We start from the raw sequence: 14,759 nt of genomic DNA on the forward strand, positions 1-14,759 counted from the left end.
GACGGGTTAACAGCGTTTTTGGTTGTTATCTTCTTTTGTGAGGCGTCACAGATGAGGAGACATTCCTAGCAAAATGACGGAGGGGACAAAAACAGTGATGCTTCTAACCGTGCTAACAGGACTTTTTATATGTTTACACATACATGTACTGTTACTCGTCCACTATATTGATATATCGCCCCCACCTTCCTCGATGCGCCCTTGCAACCCGCCAGGTAGTCTTCCAGTAATAGATTCTTTCAGACTTTTGATTGGCTGCGATTTTCTCTTTCCTCTTTGCATGACTGGGTGATATCGCCGCCTGTTGGTGTGGCATTCTCATGACAGCGTTTGTGTTTTGTTTTTGCGTTTTCGTTTGGATGAGGATTTTTTGGAAACGAAGGAAGAAATTTTTTTTTTTTTAAAATAGCCATGTACGTGTGGACATGGCCACAGTCACATGTCGAAGTGTCCTTGGGCAAGACAATGAATCCCAAATTGCTGTCGAAGACATAGCCATCGCTGAATGAATGTGCATAGAGCTGATTGGACATTGGCACGTAGGTCATTGCCATCAGTGTGTGAAAGGGTGAATGTGACATGAAGTGTAAAAGCGCAAGAGTAGTGCCCTTTAAGTTGCTGGAGGAGGTTTCATTTGAAACAACTCCACAGGAAGTGTTGACTTTGCTGTTTTTCCATCATGTGAGCAACTGACAAAGTAAACTGACTGATATTTATCATTAAGAGAACATGTCTGCTGTGTATTATACATTGTACTAATTAAATTAGTGCTTTGGAAATGTACGTCATCCTGAAAAGATCAAGGCAGCAAGTAAAAGCTGAGTTTGTACTAACACCAAATAGCATCTGTTTAACAGAGACTTGCTTTAATGAAAGGAAATCTAGTTGTAAGAAGGGGGAGTCGGGAAATTAAAGCCTGATTATGTCTGCAGCTGGGTTACATGAAGAATTAACAGTTAGTTTAATCACTGTCATGTTATATTAATCAGTGGCACAGAGCAGCGAAAATGTCTTAACAGGGGAATGCAGCAGGTTGAGACTTTAAAAATCAGGAGCTGTCCACAAAGAGGCAGCGAGCTCAGCGGTCTCCTGAGTGTTCAGAGTGATGTTTTTGAAGGTGGAGTCAGTGTGTGAAGACGACCGTGAAGGACGGAGGGAGAAGACGCCTGGCAGCCGCTGAAGGAAGAGTCAGATCTGCTTCTGATTCAAAGATATTTATTTTATACATAGAAAGTTAAATTAGACTGAAACTGCAAGCTGTGCTGGGTGTTCTGCTGACGTGACGGCAATAAACCACTTACTTACTTACTTAATGAAACTATACATCTGTGTGCTGTATAATATTTCACAGCTTTTGCTTTGGAGGGTCGTTCATCATGTAAATCACAGCAGATGTCCAGCTCAGCATAAAGACGGTGGTCGAGACCTAACCACTCACCGAACATAAGACAGTCATCCTGTGCAGGTCGATCGAGCCCCAACACTGCCAGGTTTGAGGGTTTCTTTCCTGCTGGGGCTACTCATGCTGAAAATGTGTGCACACATGGCACACTAACAAGATTTGGGTGGAGGCAACGACCAAATGGCACACGGCTTCAGTCTGGTTTTTGTTCTGTAGTTTAGCAGGGTCTTCTTGACAGCTATGCATTTAGAGCTGCAACAATCAATTAGTGTTCCATTTTAATGACTGACCTGAGCTGCTTCCAGCTTCACACATGAAAGTAAATGAGGAGTTTGAACTGCTAAACAGACAAAAGAAGCAAGTCGAAGACATCACTTTGGGCTTTGCTAAATTGTGACCATTATATTTTTTATACACATGGAATTTTTTATTGGTATAAACAATAAATTGTGTAAATAATCAGCAGACCAATCTCTTAATCGAGAAATGAATCCTTAGCTGCAGGTCTGTGTGCATGGAAAGTGTCGATGGCACATATCACACACTTAACAAATGTTAAAGTGGACATATTTAAGATCTGCTATCAATTTTCTATTCTAATGTGTTTTTGAATCACGTTGGTAAAGTTTGTTTCGTTTTTAAAATTGTAAACATACTTTAATTATTTTTCAGAGCCTCTCCTTCCTCCGGAAACGAACAACCCGTTTAGCCATTCAAAGATTGGACCTTAGCCACGATTGGCTGACAGTATTGGGAGTGACCACATGTGCGATCCCACGTGGGGGGGCGGCCGCACTGTGCTGTCACTCCAAAGCTGTAGAAAAAATGACTGCTCTAGGTTCGGTTACTCTGCCTTATATGTACGAGCCAGAATCAGCAGGAGGTATCGGAATGGTAAGTTGAAATCTTGAACGACTTGACGACAAGCTAGAGCGAGAAGGCAGCCTGAGGTGAACGACGGTGAATGACGACGGCCGATTTCAGCGAAAGTGAGGTTCTAAGTAGAAACCTGCAGCTGTTCTGAGCGGCCCATTTCAGAGGCGACCTTTTTAAACATGTCATTCTGGAAAAACACGGAATTATACAGTTTTCACTTTTTCACTGTGAACGATCAAACACCCAAAAATGTGAAACCCATGAAAATATGAGAATATACATTCAAAAGACACGGCCCCGTTAAACCTTTTTCACATCTTAGAGCAGTAGTCACAAACACACACAGGCTTAAATGCAAAGAATGTTTTGCGCTATTATACCTGCTTTATCATAACCTGCAATTATTAGCATATTCAGCCAACCAGCATTGAGACGTTGAAATTTACAGTCCAGCAACACCAGCCAACATTACAAGTTACATTTGTAAAACACCTTATTTCTCATCCTTAACGCCTTAATTGTTTGAAAATAGAAAATATTATGTAAGCAACAAAATGTCACAACAAAATTCTGAATTTGACTAAAGGGAACAGTCGCCAGTGAAATAAAAATTGTGCCTAAATCTGGTCTTTTTCATTGCCTTTTATGTAATATGTAAATCCCTTTGAATTGCCTTCATGTATGAAATCTGCTGCATTAACCGCCTTGCTGTCTGTACACCAGGCATGGAGCTGCATTCCATTTCACACAAGCCATACCTATAATCAGCGTAGAGAACACTTCTTCAATCTGTTCTCCTCTCAATCAGCATCTCCATTCATCTGCGAGCTGAATAAATGCATAGAATCCACTCTTTATTGTCATGTACAACATGGCAGATTGATATTCAGGGAGGTTGAAGCTCAGCTTGCCATTCTGTCTTTTCATAAGCCCTCTGGGTTTTTGTTATCTCGCCCACACAGATTATTGATTGCACCTTTTTTTTCTGTTATTTTATCTGTCAGTGTGATTTAATCACTCTGCCTCGATGTTTCCTCACTGTACAAATGGAATAAATTGAATTGAAGGGGTCGCAGCTTTCATTTAGATTGGCTTTTTCAGTCTATTTCACCGGCAGAGCAGGTGGTCTAAATAGTTTGTGTCCACCACATAAAAGAGAAAATAGTTCCTGACAGCAGTGCCTCCGGCTCGGCCAGGCACTTCACCAAGCACAACTAACAGCTTTCACGGGTGGGAGGCCTGTGCGGGATCATTTTTTGACCACTACACGATTTTTTTACACTCTAGGTGTGAAATTTCTCACTGTGAGGTGAAAAGAAGTAGATGTCGAATTGTATCTCTACTCCAACACGGCTGAAACTGGGGATGGACATGAAGTAAACACGGGGAAATCAGGAAGTAAACACCAGAGCTAAATATGCATGTAGAGCACGATGGAGACTTCCTGACTTGGCAGAGCTCGCTGAGTAGCTACAGGCAATGAAGTAGAGTAACCTACCAGTAAATTTAACTCACATAAAACTGCACAGCTACACAAAGCATCTACTATAATGTAGTCCATTTATTCTGCCTTCAGGTAAGCTCTGAATCTAGAGGTCATGATAGACACTGAGTGCTATTGGTTAGAGAAATCTACCCTGTAACAAAAGTATTTTTAGTGGCTGCCTTGTGATATAAATCAAACTGGGGAGAAGTGTTGACTGTGTTATGCATTGCAGAGTGACTTCAGTGGTCTGCTGGCTGAGCCCGAGAGCAGCTCTGCAATGCAAATAAAATCAGAATAAGACCTTTGTTTCGAGCCGCAAACAAACACTGCTTCAATATGTAAGATTTGACTTATAAAATCTGTCCTACGCTCGTATGTTCACGGCTCCACTGAACCCCAAATCTCTACAGTGATGATGGAGAGTTCAATATTATTAATATTTAGACCGGAGTGTAAAGATAAATCAATATGTTTGTGAAAACATAAACATAAGTCAGAAAATTAAGTACAAATACACTAACTCAACCAAAAGCAAAGTGTTACCAGCGTGGACATGCAGACATACAGCTTAGCTGAAACCAGAGTTACTGTCTGGTGTTCACATGTCTCTGCTAACCGGTCATGTTGCATCTGTGTTACAGAATTCTTTAAGTTAACCAACAAACAGATTAAAATTCCTTATACGTTTTCACATGCCAATAAATCTGATTCTAAAGGAGCATTGATAGAAAGTTGTTGCCATGACAGTAGACAATGATTCAAATCAGGATGTTGCAAAGACGCTAATATTTCTGAAACTGCTCTACAAACATGTTCGACCTAGCAGCACAGATCTATACAGTCGCAACCGTGATAGGCACACAAATGTCTTATTATATATAAATGAAATTTTGTAATAATTTGTACAGCCTGACCAATTTATCGGTCCTTGTTATTGTAGAAAATATATATTTTCATTCCTGCTAAAAAATTTGGGGGGAAAAGTCACCTCTAAAATCCTTATCGGTCTCGAAAAATCCCTCATCATTGGGGTGCAGGTTTAGCCCAGCAGTCAAGGCGTGCGCCGCACTTACAGAGGCTTGGTCTTTGATGCAGCGTCCTGGGGACCGACCCTCGGCCCCTTGCTGCATGTCAACCCCACTCTCTTCCCATGTTTCCACTGCTCTATCAGTAAAGGCAAGGGCCAAAAAAAGAATCTGAAAATAAATAAAAATTAAAAAAAACCTTAATTAATTACGTTAGCGTTTTGGACATTTGTGCCCAAACTGAAGATATTCAGTTAATGTGTCTTCAGATTTTGTTAAAGACCAGTCATGTTTAAAGACATAAAATGCTCTGCGTGAAATAATAAATTGTGTCTGATATGTTTTTACTGCAAAATATGTTTAATTAGGAATTAGTTTCAGAAGAAGAGGAGCAAATTCGACAGGGTGGCATACAAGTAATGTATTTTGTGGATCGCTCTCTAACTTGTTCCAACATTACCGTTAGAAACACAACGGCACGACTACATTATCAGTCAGCAAGTAATGTGTTCAAGTAAGCAGTCAGGAGTGAGTTTACGATGACGGTTACAGCTGGCTCGCGCATCGCCGAAGTGGTTGCCATAGGTTACACATAATGATATGCGTAGAGTCACCCCGTCCATTAACGGGATTGGCTCCTTAGGTTTCTGACCTCTCAAACCTGCCAATGTGAAAGCGTGTTGTTCAGCCTGTCCTTGGTACACTGCAGTTTAAAAGCAGACAGGCCCAGCCATGGAGATGATGCTGATGTTGTCCCAGATATGTCTTGTAGCACATGAAGAACACCACATGGAGATGTTTACAAGGTTAAACTAGATTTTCACTGGAGGGGGTCTTTAATGAGGATGGGACTGACATACATCCTGAAAACACAATGCCTCCCACCACAGCTGATGCCTGAGCAGAGACATAAACACTGCCCCAGGAACTCAGGTAATAATATATAAAGAGTGGAAATTTCATGAAAATACTTCTTCTACTCTCTCCTGTGTTTGGACAAGACTCTGCAAGGCTGCTCATGCAGCACAGGAAGCTCAGAATCACCATATTTCTAACAGCCTTATTACCTGGGCAGGGAAGCGTGCAGGCCTCTTTCAGTGTGATCTGCTTGTCTCCGTCGATGGCGAGCTCCAGGCTGCTGCACAGCTCCTCGTCCACCAAGCCTTCGCCTTCAGTGGAGCCGTCAGACACGAAGCAGGACAGGTTCCTGTAGCGCATGCCGTGTCCACACACCACACTCTGACAGGACAGGAACACCGCAGAAGAAGAAGGAGGAGGAGGAGGCGGATGAGTAACCACAGTGAGAGAGCAGACTAACATGAACCTTAGCTACAGTTTAATGCGATTAAATCATAGATACAGTATGACTGATTTTTTTCCCTTATGAATTTTAATTGAAAACTTAAAGTAATATTAAGGTTAAAATAAGGTTAAAAGTCACTATCCCTGATATATTTACATAATTAAATCAATACCAATCGCGGAGGCAGCGATGTAGGCGAAGTAGATAAATCAGGGGAAGGTTGTTTTTCAGAGTGATTTAAACTGGAGCAAAACAAGAGGCACTTTTTTTTATTAATTAGCTGATGCACAGAGAGCTTTATGAACAGACAAAATCAAAGACAAAAATCCACTCGTACATATGTAATTCAAATCAGCACAAAGATGTTGATTAATTTTCCTGCCTTGGCACAATTTCATTCGGCTCATCAGCAGAAAAAAGAATAATCTGCTATCTCTTTTGTTGACATAATCACTACTGAAGATACATCAATGGTTTGTGTTTGATGCTTAAAAAGAACATTTTGTTGCTGTGCTCATTTTCTCTAGTAGGTCGTGTTTGGTTCTTTTCTCCCCTTTAAACAGACATCAGAGTATGCATATGGTGAAAAACAGTTTTTATTGAACCTGTTTGGTGACAAATCAACCACACAAGTCTAAAATGAACACTTTACAAACTTACGATTACAGTCCTTAGAGTTGAATGAAATAAAACCCAGTTTTTGATACTTGTGGTTGCTTTGTGTGAAAAGTCATTTCATTTATTTATATTCTGTAATAATCTCTCTATGAAATGGTTTTCATGTTAGTGGCGGAGTCTGTCATGCCAGATCCATGTAATAACCCAGAGTCACTGTTTTGGACTAGACTTTAGATGTCATTGATATCAGAATCACTTTATAGTCCATAAACAGCATCAAAGGTGCATTAAGTCAGTGCTACTACAAACCCAACGACTGCTTCCTGTTTGAAGTATTAAACTGATGAAACACCAATGACTGTATGAAAAGATGGACGACGCGTCTCCATCTGCTCTCATTAAATTGAAGCCAAAATACCCCCGGTGACGGGCGCTGCCATCTTGGGCTGGTGACGTCATTTAGAGCCAGAGCTGCGCAGTAGGGATCAGCAGGTGGAGCCACCATGGCCACGTCTGCTAACCAAAACACACTTAACTTACCAAAAACACCCCCGCAAAGATCTCGCACGTCGGCATATTTAACAACAGAACAGCTTCTTGTGTCGGTCTGAAGCAGACATTCACAGATAAGGAAATTTCAATGACTGTAGTGTTAGTGTTAGCTACATCTCCTCACGCCGTTCCTCCTCTACTCTGCTACTCGGGAACAGAACGCTGCAAGAGCCGGATTTGTCAACAGAGCTGTCAATCATAAGGTCACACCCCCTTTACAGCATCTAATAACTAATTAAAAGTAAATTGTCAGACCACTTGGACATAAATCAGCATGATAAGAACTAACTATAATGTCAGAAACCATGTTTGAGAAAAATTTATTTGACGTGTATTTTGATTTTATAGTTTGACTCATGTCCCATCTGTTAACATGGAGGAGGCGGGCTTTATGGCCTATACTGCAGCCAGTCAGCAGGGGGCGATAGAGATAGGTTGGCTTCACTTTTAGGGAGCTGTCATGTCGTCCATCTTTTTTACAGTCCATGTGAAACATGTGAATGGTTGCTTGTATTGTTAAGCAACCACAGGAGGTGCAATCCAGAGTTTTACATTTTCAAACGGGAGTAATGGAACCAGATGGAACATCAACAGTAAACTGATAGATGAAAAGAAACTTTGTGGTGGTGATGCAACATTTACTTGGGAAGGTAATTAAACTACTTGAGAATTCAAATCACAGTTGCAATAATGATGGACTGACTTCTTCATCAGTTAAACATGAGTTAGTTTGGATGCACTGTAAACAGATACTATAGAGTCTATTCTGTTGTATTTCTGACAAAGGAGCTGCTCAATGTGTTTCCTGTGCTACACTGTTATCAAAAAATACCACAGGTGTCACCGAATCGACCAGCACCTTTAAGACCTGCAGACATCCTGTATGGTAATTATATCTCAATAATGAAAGAGGAAGGGAGATGAAAGGATCATGTGCGACCTTAGACGACAGGAAGTGTGGTTAGAAAGTGTTGTATCTCTCTCCGCCTCTATTTCTCTCCCGTTAGAGGAGGGCTGAGATTATTGGACACTTGACAGAGTTAACTGAGGGGAACAAATTACCCAAATAAGTGATCGGAGGTGTCGCTCCGTGTGCCCATAAAACTACACAAATGCCGGGTAAGTTTTGTTTGATGTCATTAAGCGCTGCGGCAGACTACTTTAATATTCTGACCTGGTGGCACGTTGATGCAAAATGAAGAGCAATGGCTGCCAAATATCTTGGCAGCGGTGTTGGTTTACAGTAATGTATCAGCATTACAAGTGCATTAGATTGATTTTTACTGTCCGTCTCACAAAATAACTGCACAAGCAGGGATTTCATAGGGTTGTTCATCAATACTAAAGGGTTCATTACTTTTTCCAAGGTGCTGAGATTTCTGTCTTCTGGGATCTACTTTTTTGGCTGAAACTCGTGTATTGATCTCATCTGAGCCGGGAACCTATCAAAGCTGCGTTTCTTGTAGCTGACAGAGATCAATTTAATCATTAATAATTAGTGTCCCTGGATTATGGTATAATGTTATGATTTATTGACGTACCTCCACCCGACACTCGGACCAGGGGCTGTACTGCCAGCGGTAGCAGGGTCGGACCGGGCAGGGCTTCCACTGCTCCATCTGAGAGGGGCAGGGCCGGCCGTCGCCCTGAGAGGCCTGAACCACCGACCGCCGCCGCCACATCTTACCTGGAGAAAGACACAGGAAGTCACATTATTTCAGTCAGAGAACTCAGGTTGTGATGCAGCAGCAGAAGAGAGCTTGTGTTTGGCGTCTAGGCTCCGACCTCGAGTGAGTGATAAGATAATATCTTAAAACTCCCTGAGCCGGAGCCTGCAGGTGGATGCTGGGGTGGTGGTGGGGCTGAAAGTATGAGCGCAGTACTGGTAATCTCTGCACTTATGATTTTTTACATGCGTCATTTTACACATAGCATTGCAATGGCAGGCTGTAAACTATACAAACTGAGCCACCAAATGATGTTCATCATTTGTTGCGTGTCGTGTGTGTTTTGTTGTGTTGGTGTTCTCTCTCTTTCTCCTGTGTGCTCCTCAGGTGCTGCACTCCACTTGTTGCAGCAGTTAATTGAGCTCACCTGTGCCGATTTTCAAATCAAGGCCCAGGTGAGGAATATAAAGAGCAGGAGAGAGGAGGCAGCCAGCGCCAGTGCACCGTTCGGCTGTGTGTGTGTGTCAGATGTCAACTCGCTAGTGTCTACTCCCTCTGTGGAAGGAGGGTGTTCTCCTTGCAACTTAAAGTTTCTTTGTTGTTCTGATTTTAGTTATAATAATATACTTAAAGATCAGCTTCTCTTTTGTTTGTTTTGATAGAAGCTAGCTTTAAATTCCTAAAGTTTCCTTAAGTTTGTTCATAAATCCTTTACATGTGCCTCTTTTTCCTGGGTTTTACTTCACTCATACTACATACTACACTACTTTACTCATCCCGCTAACCATCTTCGGGGAACATAACAAGATTTTTACTGTAATTATTTGTGGAGGTCTCTTGGTCTCTATAACAAATGGATCCATTAATAAAAACCAGTAAAAACTCTAAATAAAGCAGTTTCACGCTTTCTCTTCTGTCTTCGGCAGCGTCATGAGAAGCTACCGCTAATTTCTGCTGACAAAGTTAAAAACAACAGTAAAATCTTTTTAAACAGTAAGAAAGAAGTCGACTGAGATGTTTTAATGTCCTCCTGTTAGCTTAAAAACTTAAAAACAGCTGAATAAAAACAGAACAAATAGTTGGACATTCGTATTGAGCAGCCAAACCGGATACGAGTGACAAAATTATGAGTTTGGTTTCCTCTTAATTTCTGTTGGTAGGATTTGTAATGGCATGGTTGCACTGCCTGACTGTTTGAAATTATACTGCTAAATAAAGCAATTATCACTGAGAAGAAGAAAACTAAGTATCACCCAAGCTAGAGGAAACACACCAGCAACAGGATCCTCTGTGACTAATTCTGTGTCCCAGTAATTTAAACCTGGGTCTTGTGGTTTCCCAGCATGATGGAAGATAAATGTCCTGTGCTTCCTTTCTAAAATAATACAGTTATACGGAGTGTTAAGTGGCTGTTTTCCGCACAATAAACTCTGCAGTGAACAGCTGAAGCAAACAGATTTGGCACATGCAGTGACCATTGTGGTTTGCCACGCAGCAGTCATCCATTTCCTGCGTAAACAGCTCATTCTGAGAGCGTGTGTGTGTGTTTGTTTTGAATGCATTAAATTAATGTTACTGTGCACACGAGCACTTCACTTAAGCGAGCCTGAAATGCTGCATTTTTTCTCTGCCGTCTTGATTGGCTGTTGGTCCACTTGAGTAAAATGTTTTTCTTCCACATCAATCAGCAAAAACTCTTTAATAAATCTAATATATTATCGCAGCGAACACCTCAGAGGCTGTTTGATTTGAGTGCAGAAATGCTGCTATGAATTACCTAGAAACCTCAACACAGGAACCCTGCACGCGCTTTTTAAAATGCGACCTTCGCGTCTCCCTGCTTGAAACCACCCACTCTCAACTCTCAGAACCCTTCATTTGCTGCACATCCCTCTTTTATTTTCACGCTGCCGAGCCAGCAATCTGCTCACCTCAGAGCAAACCTCTGCAAACCTACGACACCTTTCAACACACAAAACACAAATCAGCCTTCCCACGCACTCACACAAATTGTACAACCTCATTCTGCATTCCAACAAGAGAGCACCCCCCCTCCTCACACGCACAGAAATACATCAAATAAGGTCCCCTCTTGCTCCCTTAGCCTTTCTTAAACTTTTATCTTATTCCTTGTGATTTAGCAACCATCGCTGTAGTGCCTCTTCTTCAAAGCGCTCCCTGAAGCCCTGAGGAGCAGGAAGATGTAATGGGACAGAATCAATTTTTGTGAACCGCCGGAACAACAACCAGGCAACAGGAGGAACACATTTCCACAGCTCATTTGGGAAGACTGTAACGTCTCTAAAATAAACACTTCCTCTCTTTTATTTCTGTGAGTTTTCTGGCCAAATGCCTCCAGTGGGAGCAGGAAGCGTCTGATAAAGGACTTTTTTAGTTTCGCTGAGCATGCATCTTTTTACTTTCATGCACAGGAGGCTGTTGATGGAAGAAAACCTTGGGCAAATGGTTCTGTGTGTAACAATGCTTTCTAAACATGTATGTACACGGGCTCCTGTGTGTTTTCACCTTCCCACCAATTACAAGCGCAGTCCTCCAGTGCTGGATCATAAAGTCAAGTGTTACACTGTGTTTCTTTAATTCTTTCAACTTTCAGCACAAGCAGCCCCGGGACTGTCAACAAAAAGTCACACCTGTTTCCCAGATGAACTGTTGCGCACAAAATGTGTGTATTTGTGCGAGAAACGAGATAAACAATAAAAATATCTATTTAAAGATGCATCGCTGCGTCAGTACGCCAGGTGGATTATAATGAGAATCATGATAATAACCCTCCAGTCTGCCTCTTCACATTATCACACCACATTAACAATGTTATTATCACCCACTTGATGACATTATTATATTTATTCTGAGCACACCATCACTGATTCACTTGTGTGTTGTGCCTGTGTGTTTAATGGAGTTGTGATCATGCCAACCTAATTCATAATCCATCAGGCTACTGTGTGTTGTGAACCTTTCAACCCACAACATACAGTTCTCCCATAATGTAGCTCTGTAGGTAATCTGTGGCTTTAATGCTGTCTATTTACAGTCATTTATTTTGTTAGTCTCATAAATACATGCACAGAAGGTTGAAGGTAAACGGACACCTACTGGACGGGATCCATGTTTTGTCTACTGTCAGGCTGAATCCACGTATATAGAACCTACACCATTCAGCCATAACATTCTGACCATTTGACCATTATTTTGTAGGTCCTCCTATTGCCGCCAAAACAGCCCTGACCCGTCGAGGCATGGACTCCACTAGACGTCTGATTGGATTGAGATCTGGAGAATTTGGAGGCCAAGTCAACACCTTGAACTTGTTGTCGTGTTCAAGAAACCATTCCTGAACCATGTATGCAGTGTGGTCTGCAACAATGTTTAGGTAGGTGGTACGTGTCAAAGTATCCCACGAATGGCAGGTTTCCCAGCAGAACATTGCCCAAAGCATCACACTGCCTCCGCCGGCTTGCCTTCTTCCCACAGTGCATCCCGGTGCCATGTCTTCCCCAGGTAAGAGACGCACACGCACCCGACCATCCACATAATGTAAAAGAAAACGTGATTCATCAGACCGGGCCTCCTTCTTCCATTGCTTTGTGGTCTAGTTGTGATGCTCACATGCCCATCGTAGGCACTTTCGGAGGTGGGCAGGGGTCAGCAAACTGCGATGCTCTGTCAACCAGCATTAACTTTTTACAGCAGTTTGAGCTACAGTAGCTCTTCTGTTGGATGGACCACACAGCTCAGCCTTCACTCATCATGAGCATCATTGAGCCTTGGCCGCCCATGACCCTGTCGCTGGTTCACTGGTTTTTCCTTCCTTGGACCACTCTTAGAAGGTACTGACCTCTGCAGAGCGGGAACATCCAACAAGAGCTGCAGTTCTGGAGATGCTCTGATTGTAGTCATCTAGCCATCACAATTTGTCCCGTGTCAAAGTCGCTCACATCCTTACGCTTGCCCATTTTTCCTGCTTCCAACACCACCGCCTCACATATTTCCCCCACTGACAGGGGCTGTTGTTACGAGATGATCAATGTTATTCACTCGACCTGTCAGTGGTCATAATGTCACGTCTGATCGGTGTATGTCCTCCAATTGACTTCACACTATTCAACTGACCAACAAGTGGGCAGAGCATGGCGATATAGGCAAAGAGTATGAAAATAGAACAATATCATCTTGCTTCACACTAAGTGTCTAATTGTTGTAACTCTACATTAAAGCTTCATTAAAATATTCTAACTTGATTATTTTAATGGCTGCACTCTTCTATCAAATGGAGACTTTCCTGATGTATTCTGAACACATTTATCAACAATACATTTTCTATTACTGTGACTCAGAGTGGGCAATGTTTGTCTGCACGGCAGGACTTTGTAATAACCAGCTGCAGACTAGTGAGGTTTAAGAGATTAACCCCGTTTGAGCTGAGTCACTGGGCCCTGTTGTCTGTTGCAAATGCAACAACTGGATGTGTTTGGCCATTTGCCATAATGACTGCCAAGCTCAGTCTGACTAGTTCAGCATTATCATTTATATCATGTCTTCAATAACATATTGACTATATTTTATAGACTAGCTTTAATGTAAGTGTGTTTTATTATCCTCATGCCAGTACCAGCATGCATTGCACGCAAGCAGCAGCAGCAGCCTCGACCTCAGTCTGCTGCATTTCATCGGCCGTCTACGCTGGCTGGAATGAAAACAGCTGAATATCCAAGTAAGCAAAGACACTGTAAAATGTATCATCGACCATGAAATCTGCTGCACTCACACTTTTGATGTCATTTTTCTGTTGGAAATGTAGCTAGTTTGCACCACAAGCAAAGGCGAAGACTAAAACTCCAAGATGAAATTGCCTGTAGTTCTCCAAGGCCACCAACTGCGTCAAATGACGGCACAAGTGGGCGGAAGAGTTTTGCAGCTACTCGCCAGAGGCTCAGAGAACCTCTGCAACAACTGCAGACATTTCTCATTTCTGCTGTTTACTCAGATAGATACAGATTTAAAGGTTTAAAACAGTTAATGACTTTATAATAAAAAGGTGCGTTCAGAGAAGGTGTCTTGTTAGTAAAAGGTGACATGTTTTTGTTCCTGCTGCCAGTTCTTTGGTCACACAGACTATTTTCAGGATAAAGATGTCAACTAAATGTCAACAACAGTTTATATTGATCACAGTGTTGAGCAGAATGTCCTGTCTGTTATGATTCTTACCTTCTAGTCCGCATGTCTGCGAACACTCAGACCAGACCGACCACTCCGACAGCTGACAGTTGACGGGACACTCCACCACACAGGAGACGTTCATCTGCCACTTCTTCTCCAAATTCAGCTGCAGGACACGTAGGAAGTAATGGGGTTACTTCGTGACACATCATCAAATCATTCAGAATAAAGCCGAGCAGTCACCGCGGAGCCAACTCAATCTGTCACGGCCAGACAGCTGCTTGACCTCTTTGCACTACAATTCCCAGAAGCCTTTGTTCTGGCAGGAGGGACAGACTGTGCTGAGCAGCATCGGGCCGGCAGAGTTGGACCATGAAGCTTCTGTGAAAGCTTTTCTGACACAATGTGTTTTTGTGAACGAGCCAGATGATGAAGTGGGTCGAGGGTTAAATAGCTGTGGGGACGGCTCTGCCGCAGCCCGCCGGCTACAATTACAGCGAGCCCAGACACATTACGAATGAATTAAACTCTCAGCCTGAAGCCACGACAACAATCTTAGCGAGGGAACACATCTGAATATTTCATGTTCCTGTGGGCCTAATAGTAATGCAAGGGTACGACAATGTGTTGTAACGACTGATGTCAGTGA

The 14,759-nt window shown here is 42.4% G+C and overlaps 1 protein-coding gene across 1 annotated transcript in view; it reads right to left on the reverse strand.

The window, feature by feature from the left end:
• thsd7ab (thrombospondin, type I, domain containing 7Ab) overlaps positions 1-14,759 on the reverse strand; it is a 178,888-nt gene that overhangs the window by 23,587 nt on the left and 140,542 nt on the right. Inside the window, exons 20-22 of the mRNA XM_069656696.1 lie at positions 14,159-14,276; positions 8,804-8,949; positions 5,857-6,028 (exon numbers count right to left, since the gene is read on the reverse strand). Coding sequence (XP_069512797.1) covers positions 5,857-6,028; positions 8,804-8,949; positions 14,159-14,276 — 436 coding nt within the window. The remainder of the gene's footprint in view (positions 1-5,856; positions 6,029-8,803; positions 8,950-14,158; positions 14,277-14,759) is intronic.

Source organism: Semicossyphus pulcher, unplaced genomic scaffold (assembly GCF_022749685.1).
Source record: "Semicossyphus pulcher isolate SPU_LCO1_2020_fin unplaced genomic scaffold, fSemPul1.0.p SCAF_9, whole genome shotgun sequence".
NCBI classification, from domain to species: Eukaryota; Metazoa; Chordata; class Actinopteri; order Labriformes; family Labridae; genus Semicossyphus; species Semicossyphus pulcher.